The sequence below is a fragment of the Hemitrygon akajei genome, chromosome 13 (genome assembly GCF_048418815.1).
Source record: "Hemitrygon akajei chromosome 13, sHemAka1.3, whole genome shotgun sequence".
Taxonomy (NCBI): domain Eukaryota; kingdom Metazoa; phylum Chordata; class Chondrichthyes; order Myliobatiformes; family Dasyatidae; genus Hemitrygon; species Hemitrygon akajei.
The window spans coordinates 1,682,753-1,709,166 of record NC_133136.1 but is presented as its reverse complement, the minus strand read 5'-3'; the positions used below and the strand labels follow the sequence as shown (position 1 = coordinate 1,709,166).

Below are 26,414 nucleotides of genomic sequence, written 5' to 3'. Positions count from 1 at the left end.
GTGCTAACCCTCAAACCCTGCCTCACATATAACCCCCCACCTTAAATTCCTCTATATACTTGTCTAATAGTCTCTTAAACTTCACTAGTGTGTCCGCCTCCACCACTGACTCAGGCAGTGCATTCCACGCACCAACCACTCTCTGAGTGAAAAACCTTCCTCTAATATCCCCCTTGAACTTCCCTCACCTTAACTTAAAGCCATGTCCTCTTGTACTGAGCAGTGGTGCCCTGGGGAAGAGGCGCTGGCTGTCCACTCTGTCTATTCCTCTTAACCTCTATCATGTCTCCTCTCATCCTCCTTCTCTCCAAAGAGTAAAGCCCTAGCTCCCTTAATCTCTGATCATAATCCATACTCTCTAAACCAGGCAGCATCCTGGTAAATCTCCTCTGTACCCTTTCCAATGCATCCACATAGTGAGGCAACCAGAACTGGACACAGTACTCCAAGTGTGGCCTAAATAGAGTTTTATAGAGCTGCATCATTACATTGCGTCTCTTAAACTCTATCCCTCGACTTATGAAAGCTAACACCCCATGTTTTCTTAACAACCCTATCTACCTGTGAGGCAACTTTCAGGGATCTGTGGACATGTACCCCTAGATCCCTCTGCTCCTCCACACTACCAAGTATCCTGCCATTTACTTTGTACTCTGCCTTGGAGTTTGTCCTTCCAAAGTGTACCACTTCACACTTCTCCGGGTTGAACTTCATCTGCCACTGCTCAGCCCACTTCTGCATCCTATCAATGTCTCTCTGCAATCTTCGACAATCCTCTACACTATCTACAACACCACCAACCTTTGTGTCGTCTGCAAACTTGCCAACCCACCCTTCTACCCCCACATCCAGGTCGTTAATAAATCACGAAAAGTAGAGGTCCCAGAACAGATCCTTGTGGGACACCACTAGTCACAACCCTCCAATCTGAATGTACTCCCTCCACCGCAACCCTCTGCTTTCTGCAGGCAAGCCAATTCTGAATCCACCTGGCCAAACTTCCCTGGATCCCATGCCTTCTGACTTTCTGAATAAGCCTACCATGTGGAACCTTGTCAAATGCCTTACTAAAATCCATGTAGATCACATCCACTGCACTACCCTCATCTATATGCCTGGTCACCTCCTCAAAGAACTCTTATCAGGCTTGTTAGGCACGATCTGCCCTTCACAAAGCCATGCTGACTGTCCCTGATCAGACCATGATTCTCTAAATGCCCATAGATCCTATCTCTAAGAATCTTTTCCAACAGCTTTCCCACCACAGACGTAAGGCTCACTGGTCTATAATTACCTGGACTATCCCTACTACCATTTTGAAACAAGAGGACAACATTCACCTCCCTCCAATCCTCCGGTACTATTCCTGTGGACAATGAGGACATAAAGATCCTAGCCAGAGGCTCAGCAATCTCTTCCCTCGCTTTGTGGAGCAACCTGGGGAATATTCCGTCAGGCCCCGGGGACTTGTCCATCCTAATGTATTTTAACAACTCCAACACCTCCTCTCCCTTAATATCAACATGCTCCAGAACATCAACCTCACTCATATTGTCCTCACCGTCATCAAGTTCCCTCTCAGTGGTGAATATTGAAGAGAAGTATTCATTGAGGACCTCGCTCACTTCCACAGCCTCCAGGCACATCTTCCCACTTTTATCTCTGAACGGTCCTACCTTCAATCCTGTCATCCTTTTGTTCTTCACATAATTGAAGAATGCCTTGGGGTTTTCCTTTACCCTACTCACCAAGGCCTTCTCATGACCCCTTCTTGCTCTTCTCAGCCCCTTCTTAAGCTCCTTTCTTGCTACCCTATATTCAATAGACCCATCTGATCCTTGCTTCCTAAACCTCATGTATGCTGCCTTCTTCCACCTGACTAGATTTTTCACTTCACTTGTCACCCATGGTTCCTTCACCCTACCGTTCTTTATCTTCCTCACTGGGACAAATTTATCCCTAACATCCTGCAAGATATCCCTAAACATCGACCACATGTCCATAGTACATTTCCCTGCAAAAACATCATCCCAATTCACACCCACAAATTCTAGCCTTATGGCCTCATAATTAGCCCTTCCCCAATTAAAAATTTTCCTGTCCTCTCTGATTCTATCCTTTTCCATGATAATGCTAAAGGTCAGGGAGCGGTGATCACTGTCCTCCAGATGCTCACCCACTGACAGATCTGTGACCTGACCAGGTTCGTTACCTAATAATAGATCTAGTATGGCATTCCCCCTAGTCAGTCTGTCAACATACTGTGACAGGAATCCATCCTGGACACACTTAAACTCTGCCCCATCTAAACCCTTGGAACTAATCAGAAGCCAATCAATATTAGGGAAGTTAAAGTCACCCATGATAACAACCCTGTTATTTCTGCACCTTTCCAAAATCTGCCTCCCAATCTGCTCCTTGGTATCTCTGCTGCTACCAGGGGGCCTATAGAATACCCCCAGTAGAGTAACTGCTCCCTTCCTGTTCCTGTCTTCCACACATACTGACTCAAAAGAGGATCCTGCTACATCACCCAGCCTTTCTGCAGCTGTAATAGTATCCCTGACCAGTAATGCCACCCCTCCTCCCCTTTTCCCCCCTCTCTATCCCTTTTAAAGCACTGAAATCCAGGAATATTGAGAATCCATTCCTGCCCTGGTGCCAGCCAAGTCTCCGTAATGGCCATTACATCATAATTCCATGTATGTATCCAAGCTCTCAGTTCATTACATTTGTTCCTAATGCATCTTGCATTGAAGTATACACACTTTAGCCCTTCTACCTTACTACCTTTATACCCTATATTCTGCTGCTCTTTCCTCAAAGCCTCTCTATATGTTAGATCTGGCTTTACTCCATGCACTTCTTTCACTGCTCTATCGCTCCGGGTCCCTTCCCCCTTGCAAATTAGTTTAAACCTTCCCGAACCATGCTAGCAAACCTACCAGCAAGGATATTGCTCCCCCTCGAGTTCAGATGCAACCCATCCAATCTGTACAGGTCCCACCTTCCTCAGAAGAGATCCCAATGGTCCAAAAATCTAAAACCCTGCCCCCTGCATCAACTCCTCAGCCACGCATTCAACTGCCATCTCCTCCAATTCTTACCATCACTATCACGTAGTACTGGCAGCAATCCTGAGAATGCCACCCTTGAGGTTCTGTTCTTCAGCCTTCTCCTAGTTCCCAAAACTCACACTTCAGGACCTCATCCCTCTTCCTGCCTATGTCATTGGTCCCAACATGTATCACGACTTCTGGTTGCTTTCCCTCTCGTACCAGGATGCCATGCACCCGGTCAGAGACATCCCGGACCCTGGCACCCGGGAGGCAACAAACCATGCAGGTTTCCTTCTCACGTCCACAAAATCTCCTGTCTGCTCCCCTGACTATAGAGTCTCCAATGACGACAGCTCTCCTCTTCTCCTCTTCAGTGAAATGGCTACAGGGGTGCTCTGCACTACCTGTCTACTCTCCTTTGCATTTCCCCCTCAGACTGTCACCCAACGACCTGCTTACGGCAGCCTAGGTGTGACTACCTCCCTGTAGCTCTCATCTATGACTGCCTCATTCTCCCTTATGAGTCGAAGGTCATCCAGCTGCTGCTCCAGATTCCTCACACGGTCTTCCAGATCGCCCAGCCGCATGCACTTCTGGCAGATGTGACTGCAGGAGAGGGGAGTTCCCCCAAGATTGCCACATCTCACAGGAGAACCACATCACTGTCTCAGGAGACATTGTAAAGTCTAACTGGGAACAAGCTCGTCCTCCGCCTCTTCTCATCGAAGCCTCTCGAGTCAAAGCCTCAAATCTCCACTCCTTCACTGGCCCACTCACTTACTGGCTGCTTTCCATGAGTCTCGGCCCAAAACATTAACTGTTCATTCCCCTCCATAGATGCTGTGTGACCTGCTGAGTTCCTCCAGCACGTTGTGCCTGTTTCTCTGGATTTCTGCAGAGCCTGTGTTGCTGTTACTGACAAAAGGCTTTTCTCACCCCTCAGGCCCAGCAGCCGGGTGGCACCTGGATTTCATCGAGGTGAAAGATGAGAGCATGGAAGAAACATTCCGATTCCCCTGTGACCGCTGGCTTGCCAAGAGCGAGGACGATGGCCAGATCCTTCGTGAACTCCCCTGTGCCAACAATGACATCCTGGACCTTTCAGAACGCACACGTGTGTTTGATTTACAAACGTTCCATATACCTATGCTGAACACATATTCACCAAACCTACCTTTACCTCTCCCCCACTCTCCACCTTCCACAGGGATCGTTCCCTCTGTTATTCCCTTGTCCATTCATCCCACCCCACTAAACTCCCTCCTGGTAATTATCCATGCAAGCAGAAGCAGTTCTCACCTGCCTTTCCACCTCCCACCTCACCTCCATTCAGGGTGCTGACCAGTCCTTCCAGCACTTCACTTGCCAATCTGTTGGGGTTATCTATTGTGTCCAGTGCTCCTGATGCAGCCTCCTCTACACTGGTGAGACCCATTGTAAATGGGGGGAATCGCTTTGTCGAGCACCTCTACACCATCTGCAAAAAACGGGAATTCCTAGTGCCTAAACATTTTAATTCAAATCCCCATATGCATCCTGACTTGTTGGTCTGTGGCCTCCTCTACTGCCACGATGAGGCCACACTCAAGTTGGAGGAGCAACACCTCATATTTTGTCTTGGTAGCCTCCAGCCTGATGGCATAGACATCGAATTCTCCAACTTCTGGCAACTTTTCCCCCTTCATCTTCCCCTTTTTTCCATTCCCCACTCTGGCTCCCTCTTGCTTCTCCTCCATCTTGTAGTGGGGAGTCTAGGACCAGAGGGCACAGCCTCAATCCAGAGGGACATCCACTTAGAGATGAGGAGGAACTTCTTTAGCCAAAGGGTGGGGAATCTGTGGAATTCATTGCAATAGATGGCTTTAAGTCATTAGGTTCAATTTCAACCCATTGGGTTAATTTAAAACAGAGGTTGATAGGCTCTTAATTAGAATGGGTGTCAAATGTTATGGGGAGAAATTAGGAGACTGGGGTTGAAAGAGATAATTAGTCAGCCATGGTGGAATGGTGGAGCAGGAGCAGATTCGAAGGGCTGAATGGCCTAGTTCTGCTCCTTTGTATTATGGTCTAAATGCTGCAGCACAGACAAATAATTAAAAAGGGGCTGAAATCTTGGACCTCGATCTCGGCAAAGCAACAGTTACAGACAAATAGCTGCATCCTGCTACACATGAACAGAGTTCATGCAGACCGCTACACAGTAATGGGGAGAACGTACACACTCCTTACAGACAGTGACGGGAATTGAACCCGGGTCATTGACACTGTAATACCGTTATACTGACCAGTACACAGTAATGGTGAGAACATACACATTCCTTACAGACAGTGACGAGAATTGAAGCCGGGTCACGGACACTGTAATACCATTATGCTTCTGTGCTGTGTCCATCGATAAAAATGGGTCTGGAGGGCCTGAACCCAGAGCAAGGTAAATCGGCATTCTCACAGTCTGCCTGCTTCAAAGCTAATCCTCAGTCAAGCTAAAAGCTTCATCCAGTGCCCTAATCCTGTGGAAAGCATTGTTCAATTTATGAGAAAATAATTTTCTATACTAAGCAACACACACAAAATGCTGGAGGAGCTCAGCAGGCCAGGCAGCATCTAAGGAAAAGAGTATAGTCTGCGTTTCAGGCCAAGACCCATGTCAGAGGAGAATGGCCAGCTTGGTTCAAGGTGACAGTAACTCAAATAAGCATGTGTTAAAACAGTCATGTGCAGAAGAGTATCTCTGAATGCACAAGTCGAACCTTGAAGTAGATGGGCTGCCACAGCAGAAGACCACAAGGTACAGGAGCTAACTAATAAAGTGGCCACTGAGTGTAGTTAAGTGTTAAATGCTTTATACAATCTACCATAACTGTAAGGTAGTGTCTCTGTAGAGTTTATTCAGTCAGATAGAGGAATAGTACAGTTATTATTTTGGTTTATTAATTTTGGGAATATTGGTAACTGTCCCACACAACAGGGCTTCCTCATATTTAAGAATGAACCCCAAGTGCATGTTTTAAAAGCTGCTACTGAGAGTAATACTTCATTATCTTCCAAACATGTCTCAGTAATCTTTCCTTTGTAGGGTATGAGATCCTTGTCGTGACCAGTGACAGAGATTATGCTGAGACAAAGGAGAATGTGTGGATTGTGCTGGAAGGGAAAAAGGGAAAATCCAAGGAATTCCTGCTAGAAAACTCATCCAAGAAGAAGAAGTTCCTGAGGTAGCATTCTTGTGCATTGTTTTTGTTCCTTTCCAAAGGGTAATGTGAATAGAATTCAAGTTCAAGTTTAATTGTCATTCAACCATCCCCATGGATACAGCCAAATGAAACAGCATTCCTTCTGGACCAAGATGCACAACACAGCCCACAGTCACACGCACTCACAGCACGTATGATTATAATAGCAGAAAAGCAGACAGTTACAAAATATATATTTAAAAAATGCCCAATTGCCCAAGTGTCGTGGCCTGGAGCTACATTTCTGCAAGAACAAGCCTGCAACACTTCCTCATCTCGAGCAAAATGCAGCTGCAGAAGAACACATTTCACCGGGCGAATGCCAGCAGGAGGGGCCAGTCCACCAGCATCAGGTGACAGTGTCAACAGCGGCAACTTCACAGAACTATGTCATGGAATGAATATGAACATAGATAAGGCCCTTTGTGGTACCGACTTTATAACCTACTCCCAAGATCAATCTAACCCTTCCCTCCCATATAGCCCTCCATTTTTCTATCATCCATGTGCCTGTCTAAGTGTCCCTTAAATGTCCCTGATATACAGTATCTGCCTCTTCCACCACCTCTGGCAGCACGTTCCACACACCCACCACTCTCGGTGTAAAGAACTTTCCTCTGACGTCCCCCTGTACCACCAGCCCACTTCAAATTATGTCTCCTGGTATTAGCCGTAATACTAATGAAGAGGAAGATTTGTCCAGGATGACAACAACCATAAGTCTGTACAGTGGCCCATCTGGAATTTAATATGAACATTCAAAAAAATCATAAAAACAGCTCTCTGGTAAGCTTATGTCTTTATTTCATGAGAAAGCTTTAGAATTGATTACATGCACAAAATGCTGGAGGAACTCAGCAGATCAGGTAGCATCTATGCAGGAGATTGAACAATTGATATTTTTGGGCCAAGACCCTTCATAGGCATGAGAGAGGAGTTGACCAGAATTGATTGGAAAGGAACACTGGCAGGGATGACAGCAGAGCAGCAATGGCTGGAATTTCTGGGAGCCATTCGGAAGACACAAGGTATATACATCCCAAAGAGAAAGAAGTATTCCAAAGGAAAGATGACACAGCTGTGGCTAATGTTACGTATTCAGGCAACAATAATTATAGATGAGTTAGACGAAGGGTTTTATAACAAATAACACGTTTATTAAACACTGATAACAAACCCCCTTCAAATGTAAACAAACCCAAACAATGATCCGAGCTCAGCTGCTCAAACAGTCCTTAATAGCGTTGCAGTCCCAAACAGTCTTCAAAGCGGTATTGAAAAGAACTCAGTTCGTTAAAACGGTATGCCGAAAGAAAACAGACTTTAAAACGATATGCCGACAGTTCAAAAGCTCACGGTACTTTTAAAAGGAGAGACTTTTTAAAGCGATGTAAATTCTCTTCCACGTCGATGTCCTTCGATTCCCAGCGTCGAACTCCCACGTCGAATTTTATTAAATATAACAACTTAAAGTGACTGACCTTCCTTCCACAATATTCTCAATCTCCCGCTTTTTCCAGCGGAGACTATCATGAGAATAGTAAACGAAATCCTTCCGAATGAGGATCACACAAGGTCGAAGTCAATCCATCGAAAATCGATTTTTCTTGATCTCCATTTTCCAAACTTCACTCTCCTTTAGCAAAGAAACCGTTGGCTCTGACCTTTTAAACTTTAGGCATTATATAAAACTTCATTTTTAACTAAACTGCGTCATCACATTAAATCATACAGTAACATGAAGTCATCTTGGCAAATCCTGCCACGAACTGCCCCACCTGACAGGGTGGGTCTTCCTTTTATACCCTGTAGAAAAAACCTGTCACATGACCTCTACTGGCGGGAAAATGACATCACTCCACCATTACCTCATGTCCAGTATAACTTCAACCCCAGTCACGTGACAAGGGTACCACTGTCACGTGTCACGGGTACGTAACACCTCCCTCCAAAAAAAACATTTTTGGTCTGACAAGAACAAAAATTTTAACAATTACTTACAAGAAAAAAAACAAATGTATAAATCATATAACATACACAATATACAATACAGTAGGAGTGTTACAATAAAAAAAAACCACTCCAAAAAAAAACATTGTACATTCAACATCGAGATAGACAATCAGCAACCACATTATCTTTACCTTTAATATGAGTTATCACAATATTGTACTCTTGTAACATCAAACTCCAATTTAACAATCTTCTGTTTTTGTTTTTCATCTTACTCAGAAAAACTAACGGATTATGATCAGTGTAAACAATAAGTGGGTTTTGAGTTGTACCAACATATACCTCAAAATATTCCAAAGCTAAAACAAGAGATAACAATTCTTTCTCTATTGTTGAATAGTTTCTTTGATGCTTATTAAATTTCTTAGAAAAGTAAGCTACTGGATGATCAACCTCATCACCCTCATTCCTCTGCATCAATACTGCTCCCGCAGCTTCATCACTAGCATCCACAGCTAATGAAAAAGGTTTTTCAAAGTCAGGTGCCTTAAGCACAGGTTGTTCACATATCATTGTTTTCAATTTTTCAAATGCTTCCTGACAAAACACTGTCCACACAAACTTCACATTCTTCTGCAGAAGATTAGTTAATGGAAGGGCAACATTAGCAAAATTCTTACAAAATTTTCGATAATATCCTACCATTCCCAAAAACCTTCTGAGAGTTTTTTTCCCCGTCGGAGTGGGAATTTCCAAAATTGCCTGAACTTTTGCCTGAACAGGAGCTACCTTACCTTGACCTACAACATAACCAAGGTAAGTCACAGTAGCATGTCCAAATTCACTCTTGGCTAAATTAATAGTCAAGTTAGCTTTTGAAAGCTTTTCAAACAATTTCTCCACCGCAATAATGTGTGCTTCCCAAGTATCATTTCCTGTCACTAAATCATCAATATAAGCATCAGTATCTTTCAATCCCTGAATCACAGAATTAATCATCCTCTGAAAAGTACCTGGGGCATTCTTCATCCCAAATGGAAGAACATTATACTCATATAACCCAGATGGAGTTACAAATGCAGAAATCTCTCTACCTCTGTCCGTTAATGGAACACACCAATACCCTTTCAATAAATCAATCTTTGTAAGGAACTTTGCTTTCCCAACTTTATCTACACAATCATCTACTCTAGGAATTGGATATGCATCTGTTTTCGTTACAGCATTCACCTTCCTATAGTCCGTACAAAACCTAATACTACCATCAGGTTTTGGCACCATTACACGTGGTGAACTCCAATTCGAGTTAGAATGTCTAATAATATCATTCTCTAACATGTATTCAATTTCCTTCTCAGCAAGTTCACATTTTTCCATGTTCATCCTATATGGATGTTGTTTAATAGGTTTGGCATCTCCAACATCTACATCATGTGAAGCTATAGTAGTCCTTCTCGGAACATCTGGAAACAAATCCTTATACTTAAAAATCAATTCCTTCATCTGTTGTTTCTGCTCTAGCTGTAAATGTGCTAATTTCTCATCCATATTTTCCAAAATAGTCGAATTAGGTAACCTAACAGAAACAATGTTAGATTTAGAATGAAAGTCAGATGAATCATCTATCATGTTCCCAGTTAAATCCAACTCATTCTCACTAACCACAACAGTCACAGTATCAGATTGTTTCTCAAAATATGGTTTAATCATATTTATGTGGCAAAGTTGTGTTGACCTTCTACGATCTGGAGTTTTTATTACATAATCCACATCATTAACTCTAGACACAATTTCATAAGGTCCATGAAATCTAGCTTGTAAAGGATTTGTCTGCACTGGGAAAAGAACCAACACCTTATCTCTAGGCTTAAACATCCTCATCCTAGCTTCCTTATCATACCAAGTCTTCATTTTCTCCTGAGCCAACTTCAAATTTTCCTTGGCTAAGCTACAAGCTTTATGTAACCTGTCCTTAAATTTCAAAACATAGTCCAACAAATTAGTATGCACTTCCTTACTAATCCACTGTTCCTTCAATAAAGCTAAAGGTCCTCTAACTCTATGTCCAAACACAAGTTCAAATGGACCTAACCCTAAAGATTCCTGTACCGATTCCCTTACTGCAAATAAAAGTAAGTTTATACTCTCATCCCAGTCACCTTCATTCTCCACACAATATGTCCTAATCATATTCTTGAGAGTAGAATGAAACCTCTCCAAGGCACCTTGCGATTCTGGATGGTATGCAGACGAAGTAATTTGCTTAGCTCCCAATTTATAAACTATCTGTTGAAACAATCCAGACATAAAATTACTACCTTGATCAGTTTGTATTTCCTTAGGCAATCCAAAATAAGTAAAGAATTTTATAAGAGCCTTCGTCACAGTTTTAGCTTTTATATTCCTAAGTGGTACTGCCTCTGGAAACCTAGACGAAGTACACATGATAGTCAACAAATACTGATAACCAATTTTTGTCTTTGGTAATGGACCAACACAATCTACAATAACTTTAGAAAACGGTTCACCAAATGCTGGAATAGGTTGTAATGGAGCTACTGGTGTAACCTGATTTGGTTTACCCACAATTTGACAAGTATGGCACGTCTTACAAAACATCGCCACATCTTTTCTTAAACCAGGCCAGTAAAAATGTTTTAAAATCTTGTCCACAGTTTTCCTTACCCCTTGATGTCCACCTAAAGGCACACTATGAGCTAAAGTCAAAATCTCATTCCGATAAACTTTAGGAACAACTACCTGGTAAACAACATTCCATTCCTCACTTGCAGGAATTGTAGGCGACCTCCACTTCCTCATCAACACTCCTTTTTCCAAGTAATATCCTACTGACACCTTCTCAATTTCACTACCTAGTAAAGCTTGTTCCCTTAATTTTACAATCTCAGGATCTCTATTCTGCTCTGCTATCATCTCCTTCCGAGACAGAGATAAATCTTCATAGTCAGACTTACTCCCAGAATCTTGTTCAAACAACGAAGGTAAGAAAGTCTCTGACACATCCTCAAAACTCAAATCCTGAGTTGAACAGTCATGAGTAACAACCTCATTCTGCACATCAATCTTTTTAGCCATAGCTCTAGTCACAACACAAGAAGAATCTGTGTTAGAATTCACCTCAGGTACTTCTGATTCCATTGTCAAATGCACTTCAGGAAAAACTTGTCCACCTGCCAAGTCATTACCTAACAATAAAGAAATACCCTTCACAGGTAAGCTATGCTGTAGTCCTACTTTAACAAATCCTGTAACTAACCCTGACTTTAAATTTACTTCATGTAAACGTACAGGCATAAAATCACTTCCAACACCTCTTATGTAATTTACCTCACCAGTATCACTCTCTTCATTAAACTTCAACACACTATCTAACATCAGTGATTGAGAAGCTCCAGTATCCCTAAGAATCTTTATTGGCACCAGAGTAGATCCTTCTTTCAAGGATACAAACCCTTCAGTTATAAAATGATCATATCCCTTTCTAACTTTGTCAGACTCTAACAAATCCTCATTTGTGTTTACCAAACCCTGTAACTTTACAGGTGCTTCAGTATGTTGCACACAAGCATCTGGAACTGCTTCCTTCTCTTTCTTTTTCAATTTGAAACAGTTAGCTATTACATGGCCAGGCTTCTTACAATAGTTACAAATAAGACCAAACTGTCTTTCCTTCACAGGTTTTCCTTCCTCCTTACCTCTCTCATTAACCTCTGATTTAATTTCTAATTTACCTGGAGTCTCCATATTATTTTTCCTCTTGAAAATTCTACCCTGAGGAAATTTATTCTTATGGATTAAAACATACTCATCAGCTAATCTAGCACAGTCCTGCAATTTATCAGTATCCCTCTCATTTAAGTAGGTCCTTACTTCAACAGGAATGCTTCTTTTAAATTCCTCCATCAAAATCAGCTCTCTCAATGTCTCATAGTCCCCATTTACATTTTTAGAAGAAACCCATCTCTCAAAACACATAGCTTTATCATAGGCAAATTCCACATAAGTCTTTTCCACAGACTTTTTCAAACTCCTGAATCTTTCCCTATACGCTTCTGGGACCAATTCATACGATTTGAGAATATTTTCTTTCACAATATCATAATCTAATGCTTGCGCAGCAGTTAAAGCTGTGTAAACCTGTTGTGCCTTGCCTTTGATTACACTCTGTAATAACACTGACCATTTATCTTTCGGCCACTCTGACATCCGAGCAATAGTTTCAAAATGTTGAAAATATCTCTCCACTTCTGTTTCACTAAATGGAGGGACCAATTTAATTTCTTGGCTAGCAACAAACGGTTTTCTAGAATCAGAAGACTGATTCTCAGACCTTAAATTCACCATTGCATATTCAAATTCTCTTTTCTTCTGCTCAGATTCCAATTTACACCTCTCTAACTCTGCTTTACTTTGTTCCAACCTCATTTGTTCAATTTGCAACTGCATCTCCAGATTACTTATTGGAAACGATTCTAAAATCGATTCTTCAAAATGACCCGAAGCCACAAAATGTGATGCGATCTTTCTCTGTATTACAGCTTTTGATGTAGTTGGCAAAATCCCTTTAAGATGCAACCGATTAGCAAGTTCAGAGACTTCAGTTTTTTTCGCCTTCGCTAACAAGTCCGCGTCTGGCGAATCCAGAAACTCATCAATATTCATCGTTGCCGAATACCACTCACAAGCCAATCAAACAAAAAAAAATTGAGCAATCCCCGTTACCAAAACACCGACTCAAAATTCAAAAAGCTTATTAAACTCAAACAATTCAATTCCGGACGTAGCCCCCATATTTATGTTACGTATTCAGGCAACAATAATTATAGATGAGTTAGACGAAGGGTTTTATAACAAATAACACGTTTATTAAACACTGATAACAAACCCCCTTCAAATGTAAACAAACCCAAACAATGATCCGAGCTCAGCTGCTCAAACAGTCCTTAATAGCGTTGCAGTCCCAAACAGTCTTCAAAGCGGTATTGAAAAGAACTCAGTTCGTTAAAACGGTATGCCGAAAGAAAACAGACTTTAAAACGATATGCCGACAGTTCAAAAGCTCACGGTACTTTTAAAAGGAGAGACTTTTTAAAGCGATGTAAATTCTCTTCCACGTCGATGTCCTTCGATTCCCAGCGTCGAACTCCCACGTCGAATTTTATTAAATATAACAACTTAAAGTGACTGACCTTCCTTCCACAATATTCTCAATCTCCCGCTTTTTCCAGCGGAGACTATCATGAGAATAGTAAACGAAATCCTTCCGAATGAGGATCACACAAGGTCGAAGTCAATCCATCGAAAATCGATTTTTCTTGATCTCCATTTTCCAAACTTCACTCTCCTTTAGCAAAGAAACCGTTGGCTCTGACCTTTTAAACTTTAGGCATTATATAAAACTTCATTTTTAACTAAACTGCGTCATCACATTAAATCATACAGTAACATGAAGTCATCTTGGCAAATCCTGCCACGAACTGCCCCACCTGACAGGGTGGGTCTTCCTTTTATACCCTGTAGAAAAAACCTGTCACATGACCTCTACTGGCGGGAAAATGACATCACTCCACCATTACCTCATGTCCAGTATAACTTCAACCCCAGTCACGTGACAAGGGTACCACTGTCACGTGTCACGGGTACGTAACACTAACGAGAAGTCAAAGTCAACGCCAACATAAAAGCCAGAGAGAGGGCATATAATAGAGCAAAAATTAGTGGGAAGTTAGAGGACTGGGAAGTTTTTAACTACCAACAGAAGGCAACTAAAATAGTCATTAAGAAGGTAAAGCTGGAATACAAAAGTAAACCAGCCAGTAACATTAAAGAGGATACCAAAAGTTTCTTCACATACGTCAAGTGTAAAAGAAAAGTGAGAGTGGATACTACCTCTCCAGCTGGAAAACAATGCTAGAGAGGTAGTAATAGAGGAGAAAGAAATGGCGGATGAACTGATTAAGTATTTTGCATTAGTCTTTATTGTGCAAGGCACTACCAGTATGGTGGAAATTCCAGGTGTCAGGAGGCATAAAGTGTGTGAAGTTACCATAACTAGAGAGAAGGTTCTTGGGAAACTGAAAGGTCTGAAGGTAGATAAGTCACCTGGACCAGATGGTGTACACAACAGGGTTCTGAAGGAGGTGGGTGAAGAGATTATGGAGTCATTATTAAAGATCTTTCAAGAATCACTGGATTCAGGAATTGTTCCCGAAGACTGTAAAGTTGCAAATGTCACTCTACTGTTCAAGAAGGGAGAGAGGCAGAAGAAAGGAAACTATAGGCCAGTTAGTCTGACCTCAGCGGTTGGAAAGATGGTGGAGTTGATTATCAAGGATGAGTTCTCAGGACACTTGGAGACATATGATAAAATGGCAGAGACTGAAGATTACAGCACCAGAGTGAGGACCAAGAAGGTGTGGACAAGGGAAGCACAGGAGTGCCTACAGGACTGCTTTGAATCAGTGGACTGGACTGCATTCAGGGATTCATCTTTAAACCTGGATGAATATGCTGCACTTGTTACTGACTTCATTAAAACCTGTGTGGATGAGTGTGTACCTATAAAGACTTACTGTACGTTCCCAAACCAAAAGGCGTAGACGAAGTAGGAGGTACGTCATCTGCTGAAGGTTAGATATGTGGTATTCAAGGCTAGCGACACCAAGTCTGCACCAGAAAACCAGTTATGACTTGCAGAGGGCTATTTCAAGGATGAAGGGACAATTTTGAATGAGGTTGGAGGTGACATCGGATGTACAACAATTCTGGCAGGGTTTGCAAGACATTACTTCCTACAAAGCAATACCCAATAGCATGAATGGCAGCAATGCTTCACTACCAGATGAACTGAACACCTTCTATGCACGCTTTGAAAGGGAGAACACAACTACAGCTGTGAAGATTCCTGCTGCATCCGGTGACCCTGTGATCTCTGTCTCAGAGGCCAATGTTAGGCTGTATTTAAAGAGAGTGAACCCTCACAAAGCAGACGGTCCCGATGGAGTACTTGGTAAGGCTTTGGAAAACTTGTGCCAACCATCTAGCGGGAGTATTCAAGGACATTTTCAATCTCTCACTGCTATGGACAGAAGTTCCCACTTGCTTCAAAAAGGCAACAATTATGCCAGTGCCTAAGAAGAATAATGTGAGCTGCCTTAATGACTATCACACGGTAGCACTCACATCTCCAGTGATGAAATGCTTTGAGAGGTTGGTCATGACTAGACTGAACTCCTGCCTCAGCAAGGACCTGGACTCACTGCAATTTGCCTATCGCCACAATAGGACAGTGGCAGATGCAATCTCAATGGCTCTCCACATGGCCTTAGACCACTTGGACAACACAAACACATATGTCAGGGTGCTGTTCATCAACTATAGCTCAACATTTAACACCAGCATTCCCACAATCCTGATTGAGAAGTTCAGAACCTGGGTCTCTGTACCTCACTCTGCAATTTGATCCTCAACTCCCTAATTGGAAGACCACAATCTGTACGAATTGGTGATAACATCTCCTCCTCACTGACGATCAACACTGGTGCACCACAGGAGTGAGTGCTTATCCCACTGCTCTACTCTCTCTATACCCATGACTGTGTGGCTAGGCATAGCTCAGATACCATCGATAAGTTTGCTGATGATACAACCATTGTTGGTAGAATCTCAGATGGAGACGAGAGGGTGTACAACAGTGAGATATGCCAACTAGTGGAGTGGTGCCGCAGCAACAACCTTGCACTAAACATCAGTAAACAAAAGATCTGATTGTGGACTTCAGGAAGGGTAAGACAAAGAAACACATACCAATCCTCAGGGGGATCAGAAGAGGAGAGAGTGAGCAGTTTCAAGTTCCTGGGTGTCAAGATCTCTGAGGATCTAAACTGGTCCCAACATATTGATGTAGTCATAAAGAAGGCAAGACAACTTCTGTACTTCATTAGGAGTTTGAAGAGATTTGGTATGCCAATAAATACACTAGAAAACTTCTACAGATGTACCGAGGAGAGCATTCTGACAGGCTGCATCACTGTCTGGTATGGAGGGGCTACTGCACAGGACGGAAAGAAGCTGCAGAGGGTTGTAAATTTAGTCAATTCCATCTTGGGTACTAGCTTATAAAGTACCTAAGACATCTTCAAGGAGCTGTGTCTTAGAAAGGCAGCATCCATTATTAAGGACCTCCAGCACCCAGGGCATGCCCTTTTCTCACTGTTACCATCAGGTAGGAGGTACAGAAGCCTGAAGGCATACACTCAGTGATTCAGGAACAGCTTTCTCCCCTTTACCATCCAATTCCTAAACGGACATTGAATCTGTGAACACTACTACACTTTTTAAATATATATTATTAATGCTTTATGCATGATTTTTCATCTATTCAATATATGTATACTGTAATTGATTATTTATTTATTTATTTATTATTATTTTCTTCTATATTATGCATTGTATTGGACTGCAGCTACTAAGTTAACAAATTTGACGACACATGCCAGTGATAATAAACCTGATTTTGATTCTGAAATAGACTGTAGTCAGCATAGTTTCCTCAAGAGAAAATTTTTACTGACAAATCTGTTGGAATTCTTTTAAGAAATAACAGGCAGGAAAGACAAAGGAGAATCCGTTGATGTTGTGTATTTGGATTTTCAGAAAGCCTTTGATCAGATGCCACATTTGAGGCTGCTTAACAAGCTATGAGCCCATGGTGATGAGGAGGAATTTCTTTAATCAGACGCAAAATCTGAATCTGTGGAATTTTTTGCCACAGACAGCTGTGGAGGCCAAGTCTTTATGTATACAGTATTTAAGGCAGAAGTGATAGACTTCTAATTGGTCGGGGCATGAAGGGATACAGGGAGAAGGCAGGAGACTGGGGACTGGTCAGGGCATGAAGGGATACAGGGAGAAGGCTGGAGATTGGGGTTTGGTCGGGGCATGAAGGGATACAGGGAGAAGGCAGGAGACTGGGGATTGGTCGGGGCATGAAGGGAGCTGGGGAGAAGGCAGGAGACTGGGGATTGGTCAGGGCATGAAGGGAGCTGGGGAGAAGGCAGGAGATTGGGACAGAGAAGAAAATTGGATTAGCCATGGTGAAATGGAGGGGCAGACTCATTGGGCCAAATGGCAAAATTCTGCTCCGATATTTTATGGTCTTATCAGGACTCGAGAGGGGGAAGAAGCCAAGATAAGAAGGTGAGAGAAAAGGGAGGTGTACAAGCTGACAGGTGATAGGTGAGCCCAGGTGGGTGTGGGAGGCCGGATGAACTAAGCTGCAAGGAAGTGATGGATGGAAGAGGTAAGAGGTTGAAGAAGTAGGAATCTGGATAGAAGAAGGAAGTGGACTATGGGAGAAAGAAAAGGAGGAGGGGAAGTATAAGGAGATGATGGGCAAGTGAGGAGAAGGGGTGAAAGAATCCAGAAAGGAAAAGGGGAAAAGAGAGAAGGGGGAAGAGGGAGAAATTGCCAGAAGTTAGAGAAATCAATGTTCATGCCATCAAGTTGGAGGAAACTCAAGCAGAATATGAAATTTCTCCCTGAGAGTGGTCTGATCATAGCAGTAGAGTGGGCCATGGACTGACATGTGAGAATAGCAATGCGGATTGGAATTAAAATGGGTGGCTACTGGGAAATGCTGTTTTGGAGAGAGCAATCCTTGGAAAGCAGAGAGTGGGGAGGAGGGACAGATGTTATCTCATGGTAGAGGGCACAATTAACAGAGAATGAGGTGCTGGATGAGGATGTTCATGAGGTGGTAGGTGAGGACAAGGGCAACTTACTTACATCCCTGTTAAGAATTGATCGCTGGATTAAACATTCGTACTTTTTTATCATTAGGGGGGCAAAGGACAAATTTGAATTTTCTTCAAAAAACGTTGGTGACATCGCAACAATTTTAGTGGGTCACTGTCCGCGAGATGGGCGGAGAGTCACTTCGAAAGGTGACGTGGACTGGCACGTCCAGCAGATCATTGTCACAGAGAAAGAGCTTGGAAACAAGTAAGTCCTGCTGAGAGTGAGGAGGACCATTGAACCTGGTTGAGAGCCCCACAGGGTGGGGAGAGGGCTCAGAACCCCCGGAATTACAATTCTTTCCTTGCAGATCAGGAACCCTGATACATTAGGAAGATATATCACCCCAGCTCCCTCTACACTGCCTGCAGTTTTCCCAGAGTTTTAGCATCTCAATCTATTGCCCACCAACATAAAACTGACCACAACAGATTGGATCTTGAAGTCCAGTTTTAGATCGTAATAGTACGAACACAATTAGGCCATTTAGCCCTTCGAGTCTGCTCCATCAGGGCTTATTTATTATCTCTCTCAACTCCTTTTACAAAGATTAGCTTTATTTATCACGTTTACATCGAAACATCAAAGCATAAGTGAATTGCGTCATTTGCATCAATGACCAAGGAGGGACTCGGAAACTTGTAGGTGTCACCATGCTTCCGGGACCAACCTAGCAAGCTCAAAACTCATTAACCCCAACCCATACATTGTTTGAATGTAGGAGGAAACTGAAGCACCCAGAGGAACTCACACGGTCACAGGGACAACGTACAAGCTCCTTACAGAAAGCAGTGGTATTGAACACTGAACTTGCAGCTGCCATTGTATAGCATTACACTAACCTACATTAACTTACCACTCTTTACCAAATTTGAATGGGAATCTCTGAGGCAAAAATGGAGAGTAGTCGAAGATAAAATATACAGTTCTGATGTAGAGATGACATGAATGAGTTTTTAAAAAGTCTTGATTGTTCAAGATTTCCTCAAGGGGAGGTGCCCTCATCAGAAACTATGCTTATCTTCACAATGTGGCTTCCTGATGGCCTACGTCTTTACGGTAATAGGTGTTACCCTAACTGTGAAATCACATAAATACATTTCTTTTTCAGCTACATCTTTGAGTGCAATGCAAGAGTAAAGCTCAGCCACAAAAGGGATGACTGCCAGGTGTTTGAGTGCACAAAGGTATTGGAGAGTTTTGCCAGCAAGGTTCGCAGTCTAGTACCCGTCAAATATGAGATTATCGTACTCACTGGTGACGTGAAGGGTGCTGGAACTGATGCCAATGTCTCCATAACCATTTATGGAACAAACGGTGACTCAGGCCTTCGTAGGCTGAAGCACAGATTCCGGAATCTCTTTGAGCGCGGCAACACTGACCGTTTCATTCTGGAAATGCTGGATTTGGGGGAATTGACCAAGGTGAAAATTGAGCATGACAATGCCAACGCAAATGCTGGCTGGATGCTGGAACGTGTTGAGATTACCAACACCGCTACCGGTGTCACCACCATTTTTCCATGTGGCAAATGGCTGGACAAGAAGAGAGGAGATGGGCTGATATTCAGAGAGTTATACCCTAAGTATTAACCTGTGGCAGGAACATTCCCTCCTCTCTGTGGAAGCCTCTCTTCCAATGAGGATACAGACACCTGCCGAGGTGGACCCACAGACAACATACCCTAGCAGTGGCTTTAATAGATGATCATTAGCAGAAAAGCATAAGCAGATGATTTAACACCGAATTTATTCTTATCAAGTTCCTATGAACTATGCAGTATCAGTTTTGGAAGCTCCGATCATGCACGTGGCAAAGTGGGATATCGGGACAGTAGGGAAAATGCTTACCATCTCCAAACAGTGTGAATTGGGATTGAATGGACAACCTCTGGTCCAGCTTTGTTGTGGTTCGGAGATCCTTGAGCCAAACAAGATCCATCATCTTCTTCATTTCTAAAGTTTGTCACCTCCTGTGCCACCCTCCTCCTCAATCTGTTCATACACTTGGCAGAAGAGAGCTGAGTATCTTCCAGTATTGAGTGGTCCGCTGAAGGGCAGTTTCTCTAAAACTGGCTCAACCACACTCAGAGTACTGTGCTCAGTTCTGGTCGCCTCATTACAGGAGGTTGTGGAAGCTTTAGAGAGGGTGCAGAGGGGATTTACCAGGATGCTGCCTAGATTAAAGAGTATACCTTATGAGGATAGGTTAAGTGAACTAGGGTTCATCTCTTTGGAGCAAAGAAGGATGAAAGATAACTTGATAGAGGTATACAAGATGATAAGAAGCATAGATCCAGTAGATTACCAGACTTTTTCCCAGAGTGACAATGGCTAATATGAGGGGATATCATTTCAATGTGATTGGAGGAGAGTATGCAGGGGACGTTAGAGGTACCTTTCATTAAAAAGAGAGTGGTAGGTGTATGGAATCTGCTGTCATGGGTGGTGATAGAGGCAGATACATTAGGGACATTTAGAAAGTTCTTAGGCACATGATGACAGAAGAATGGAGGGTTAAGTGCGAGGGAAGGGTTAGATTGATCTTAGAGTAAGTTGAAAGTTTGACACAAAGGCTTTATGTGATGTTTTATATTCTTGGTCTAATTTAGACAGGAACCTTCTCTTGACATCCTACGGCTCCTCTGATCTCCCTCAATACTTCATTTCATACACCTCCCACTCAACCCATGGTCTGTTTCAACTCAAACTCAAGTCTTTCAAACTTCCAAAAGCTGGCCTGATAGGAATCTTGAACTGTTTGTTATTGGTTGGTTGTTATCTTAGCCAAAATTGGTTCAGTCAGCACAACAATGGACAGAAGCATTTTCCAGCAGGGGCCTCACATGTGACGCCAGTTACCACCAAGCTTCTCAAGTGGGAGGGAAAGGAGGAGAATCAAAAAGTTATCCAAATTCACCTTGGATTTGTCCCCAAGGAAGTCAGGGAGACTGAAATACTGAAGGCCATCCTAGCCCTTTCTATAATTTATCTGTTATGGAATTAATTTCATTAGCTCTATAACTGATGAGATTAATTTGCTGATTAATCGATTGTAAGTTTTGCCAATTACTGTTTTGTGTGGCAGCACACAATACGAGAAGCAGACAAGCCAAACCATTCTTGTTAAGTCACAGAACCTCAGAATCCAGTAGAATGCTTCAGACATAATGTTGAAGAAAAGATGTCTTCATTAAAAAGACCTTCAACCCCAGAGTCCCCAAACAATCTGAAATCTTATTTCAGAAACCAGAGGCCTAGGTAGCATGAACATGGAGAGGATGCTTCCTATAGATGAGTTTAGGACCAGAGAGCACAGACTCAGAATAGAGGATTGTCCATTTAGATGAGAGACAAGGAGGAACTTCTTTACTAGAGGGCAGTGAATCTGTGGAATTCATTACCACAGACAGCTGTGGAGGCCAAGTCATTGAGTATATTTAAAATAGAGGTTGATAGGTTTGTGATTAGTCATGGTGTCAAAGGTTATGGAGAGAAGGCAGGAGAATGGGGCTGGAAGAGGTAATAAGAACTTATGGAGAACATCCTCAGAGGATGGTGAGAGTTTGAAATGAGCTGCCAGCACAAGTGGTGGATGCGATTTTGATTTCACCATTTAAGGGAAATTTGGATAGGTACGTGGATAGGAGGGGTACGGAGGGCTGTGGTTGATGGGATTAGGCAGATTAATAGTTTGTCATGGATGAGATGAGTAAAGGGCCTGTTTCTGTGTTGTAGTTTTCTATGAATAGGTACACTACTGAGATCATCTAGAGCTTGTTAAATGAAGTATTTGTGTGTTACTAGGCTGGGTGGCAGGAAGTGAGTGAAACTGTTGGGAAAGTGAGTGGGGGAGAGGTGGAACTCCTGGGAAAGTGAGTGGGGGAGAGATGGAATTCATGGGAAAGTGAGTGGGGGAGAGGTGGAACTCCTGGGAAAGTGAGTGGGGGAGAGGTGGAACTCCTGGGAAAGTGAGTGGGGGAGAGGTGGAATTCATGGGAAAGTGAGTGGGGGAGAGGTGGAACTCCTGGGAAAGTGAGTGGGGGAGAGGTGGAACTCCTGGGAAAGTGAGTGGGGGAGAGGTGGAATTCATGGGAAAGTGAGTACAGGAGAAGTGGAATTCATGGGAAGGACTGGGACTCAGAATTTGGGTTCTTTTCATTGACAAATGTTGGGAACTGTGTTCCTCTGTAGTGGCAGTACAGTGCAATACATTTACTACGAGTTACAATAAATTAAATAAATAATGGAACAGAGGAACAGTGGGGTAGTGTTCCTGGACCATTCAGAAATCTGATGGCAGAGGGGAAGAAGGTGTTCATGAATCATTGAGCATGTGTCCTTGTGCTCTTCATTAGGAGTCTGAGATTTGATACGTCACCTAAGACTAGCAAATTTCTACAGATGTATCGTGGAGAGCATTGCATCCCTGTCTGGTATGGAGAGGCTACTGAAAAGGCTGCAGAAAGTTTGTTATCTCAGCCAGCTCCATCATGAGCATGACCCTCCCCAGCATCCAGGTCAAGTTCAAAAGGCAATGCCTCGAAAATGCAGCATCCATCATTAAGCACCTCCACCACCCAGAACATATGTTCCTCTCACTGCCACCAGTAAGGAGGTGGTAAGGGTCTTGAAGACACACAACTCAGTGTTTGAGGAACAGCTTTTTCCCTCCGCCATCAGACTTTTGAATGGACAATGAACACTGCCTCCTTTTTGCACGATATGTTTATTGTATCTCGCTCTGTGCTGCAGCTGCAAATGTCACGATCTGTCAGTGATATTACACCCGATTCTGCTTGGGCTAATCAGAGAAACTTCCCTGTACGCTTGGGTGAGTGGGTCACTGCCTGGTTGAACACAACGCAGCACCGGTCAGTATCATCCAACTGCTTGTTTTACAGCCTCCTTTTTATTAACAAGAAAATAAAAGCATGTCTTTGATATCCCATAATAAAGAAATGTTAAGTTGATTTTTACAATACATTTTTGCTGACTGCTTATTTCACTGACTGCAAAGTTCACATTTATCATCTCAGTATGTATACCACGTACAACCTTGAGAGTGATCTTCCTGCAGGCAGCCACAAAACAAAGAAACACAACAGAATCCATGAGAAACCACACAGCACAAAGACCATTAATGTGTGATAAACAAACAAATTGTGCAACAAAAAAAACACACCAACATTGGCCAGACCATGAAATGCAGAGTCTGCGAAAGTAAGTTACAGCCACGGGGACTGTTCACAGAACCTTAATCGTTTAAATATTCCCATCAAACACAATTGTTTGTCTCTCTCCAACATCAATAGTTCATTTCTTTGCCTGAATACATAGACATTTCACGACACATCAGTGACATTAATTCTGATTCTGATAGATGAGCTATGACTGATTTCCAATGTGACCACAGTATAAAGAAATGGTTGTGCTTTATTTTCCCCGAAATAACAGATAGTGGAGGTCATTTCAGAGATTAAGATGGTACCAAACTGGAACAGGAATTAAATTTACCACAAGCACAGCAGTTCTTCTTTAGTGCTAATGAGGCTCACACCCATCAGGAAGAAGCATTACTGCCACCTACTGGTCTGGAGTATGAAGGAAGCCATGACAGGGATTGTACCCTGCCTCCCAAATTATTCACGACTTAACCTTTCCTACCTCAGATGTCAGAAAACCCTGCAAACTAGGTACCCCAGATCTACCCAATAATTGCCTAAACAATTCTGTATGTTTCAAAGAATATCTGTGGCACACCATGATCACATGCTCCACTGTCTCCGGGACCTTACAAAAACCTCACCACCCATTCCCTTGCTTAGCCATAAGTCCCAAAGTGGAGTGCAAACTTGTGTGTCCAAACCTCAGCGTCACCAACCACACATCTTCCCTCCTGTTCCTTCCCAAAAGGTGCCTCCTCTGAACTGATGGAATCAAATTGTAATATCACCTCCCAGTCCCACTCCTATCCTACAGTATCTGCCATTTCCCAACCCCAGCCAACCAAATGCAACATTTAGCTTCATACTTTGCCATATTAACTATAAAAGCTATCTCAAACACAGGGGCTTGTTATGAAATAACATCTCCCTTTCATTACCGATATACCCACATATGCAGGTACCCAACAAAACTGAACTCCTATTCCCACCCTCTCCAGAACATGTAGATTACAATACTCTTCCATCAACAGGTCATGTCTCCTTGAACGCTTTGATTCCAAACTCGACAGTACCGAGGCAGAATCAGAGCAGATCACAACTCTGTTTGGCTTAACCTGGTCAACCCATTGTAGACTAATAATAATGGCCAAAAATTCTGCTGTATGGACAGACAACCCATCTGCCAGCCTTTTCCCCAGCTCAACATTAAACCAGGGGATAAATAACCCAGAGCCTACCCACTTACTAACGGGGTTTTCAGAACCATTTGTGAAGATAGGCAGGAAAGAAAAATAGAGCTGCCATAAATAACCAACACCTTCTCACTACAGTACTCACAAGATCCTATCTATCCCCCAGTAATGTCAAATCTATTCTCAAATCTGCAAATTTCCAAGGTAGAACTCCTGGCCCGGCCACTGTTGGGCTAATTCACAAATCCTCAAGATCAAACTCCCACATATATTCATATAACCATATAACAATTACAGCACGGAAACAGGCCATCTCGGCCCTTCTAGTCCATGCCAAACGCTTACTCTCACCTAGTCCCACCGACCTGCACTCAGCCCATAACCCTCCATTCCTTTCTTGTCCATATACCTATCCAACAACTATCCAATTCCCAAACTATCTGTCCAAAACTTTACCAATTTTGCTAATATATTCCCAACAATTCATTAAAACTGAAGACATAGGAACATAATTAGACCATTTGGCCCATCAAGTCTGCTCCACCATTCAATTCTATTTTCCCCTCCTCAGCCCCACTCCCCAGCCTTCTCCCCATAATCTTTGATCCCATGTCCAATCAAGAACCTATCAATCTCTGCCTTCAATACACCCATCGACCTGGCCTCCACAGCTGCCTGTGGTAACAAATTCCACAAATTCACCAACCTCTAGCTAAAGAAATTTCTCCGGATCTCTGTTTTGAATGGATGCCCCTCTAACCTGAGTCTGTGTCCTGTTGTCCTATACTCTCCCACCATGGGAAACATCCTTTCCATATCCACTCTGCCTAGGCCTTTCAACATTCAAAATGTTTCAATGAAATCCCCCCTCATCCTTGTGAATTCCAACAAGTACAGACCAGGAGCCAGCAAGCATTCCTCGTATGATAACCCTTTCATTCCTGGAATCATCTTTGTGAACCTCCTCTGGACCCTCTCCTATGCCAGTACATCTTTTCTAAGATGAGGGGCCCAAAACTGTTCACAATACTCAAGGTGAGGTCTCACCAGTGCCTCATAAAGCCTCAGCATCACATCCTTGTTCTTGTATTCTAGATCTCTTGAAATGAATGCTAACATTGCATTTACCTTCCTCATACGTCAAATTGGATACCCCATCCTACTATCAAAGTTCAATATGCAAAGCTCAATTTTTCTCTCTGCAAGTCGAGGCATCTGGCCTAGTTCAACCCCCAGTGCATCTCTGGCTGTGCCCCCTGATGGTCCACTACAGATTCAAAGTGAACTGGCCTGTAGAACATCCAACCAATATAAAGCTGAACAAGCTGTTTCCCATATAATGCAGACAAGAGTATATTAAAGTTGTCAATAGAAGCTCCCAGTCACACAGCACATAAAGTTAATGACCTGCACACATTTATCCTCCAAAAACTTTATATGTGTTCTCTAAGTCTGTCTCGCATCTGGCCATAGCCCCATAACCACAGGAACCCTAGACCCATACAGTGAATGTAATACAGTGTTTCCAAGTAAAAAACATACATTTTGACTTAAAAACAGAAAATTTGAAACCCCAGTCCAAAGACCATTCTTCCATTGCTGATAACGCTGTTTGCACAGACCAGACCACAGGTAGTATGATGTCTCCTTTTCCACAGAAACCCACCATCAGCATATAAAGCCCAACCAAAGCCAGGCCCAGGCCCAACACCATCAATCATCAAGCACAGCAGCTGCTGACTCCAGAGAGGAGGTCCTCAGGAAGTGGGGCAGCTCCACTGCGCCCAGTCATCCTTCATTGCCCATTCATGCAAATACCTCATCAGCCAATCGTGGCAGCAACTCAGTGCAGACATGATCAAGAGGTTCAGTTGTTAGGTGAGAGATGTGGACATTCAAATAAATTATAGTAAAGGTGAAATAAAAAAACATTAAAAGTGATTTATTTTAAAATGTGGAGAAAGCAATGGGATGAAGAGAGAACAAGAAGAAA

The 26,414-nt window shown here is 42.8% G+C and overlaps 1 protein-coding gene across 1 annotated transcript in view; it reads left to right on the top strand.

Moving 5' to 3' along the window:
• LOC140737585 (lipoxygenase homology domain-containing protein 1-like) overlaps window positions 1–21,970 on the top strand; it is a 394,473-nt gene extending 372,503 nt beyond the window's left edge. Inside the window, exons 44-47 of the mRNA XM_073064021.1 lie at window positions 4,003–4,173; window positions 6,136–6,274; window positions 18,107–18,268; window positions 19,173–21,970. Of these exons, the coding sequence (XP_072920122.1) occupies window positions 4,003–4,173; window positions 6,136–6,274; window positions 18,107–18,268; window positions 19,173–19,653 (953 nt within the window). The 3' untranslated portion in view covers window positions 19,654–21,970. The remainder of the gene's footprint in view (window positions 1–4,002; window positions 4,174–6,135; window positions 6,275–18,106; window positions 18,269–19,172) is intronic.
• Window positions 21,971–26,414: the final 4,444 nt, after the last annotated feature.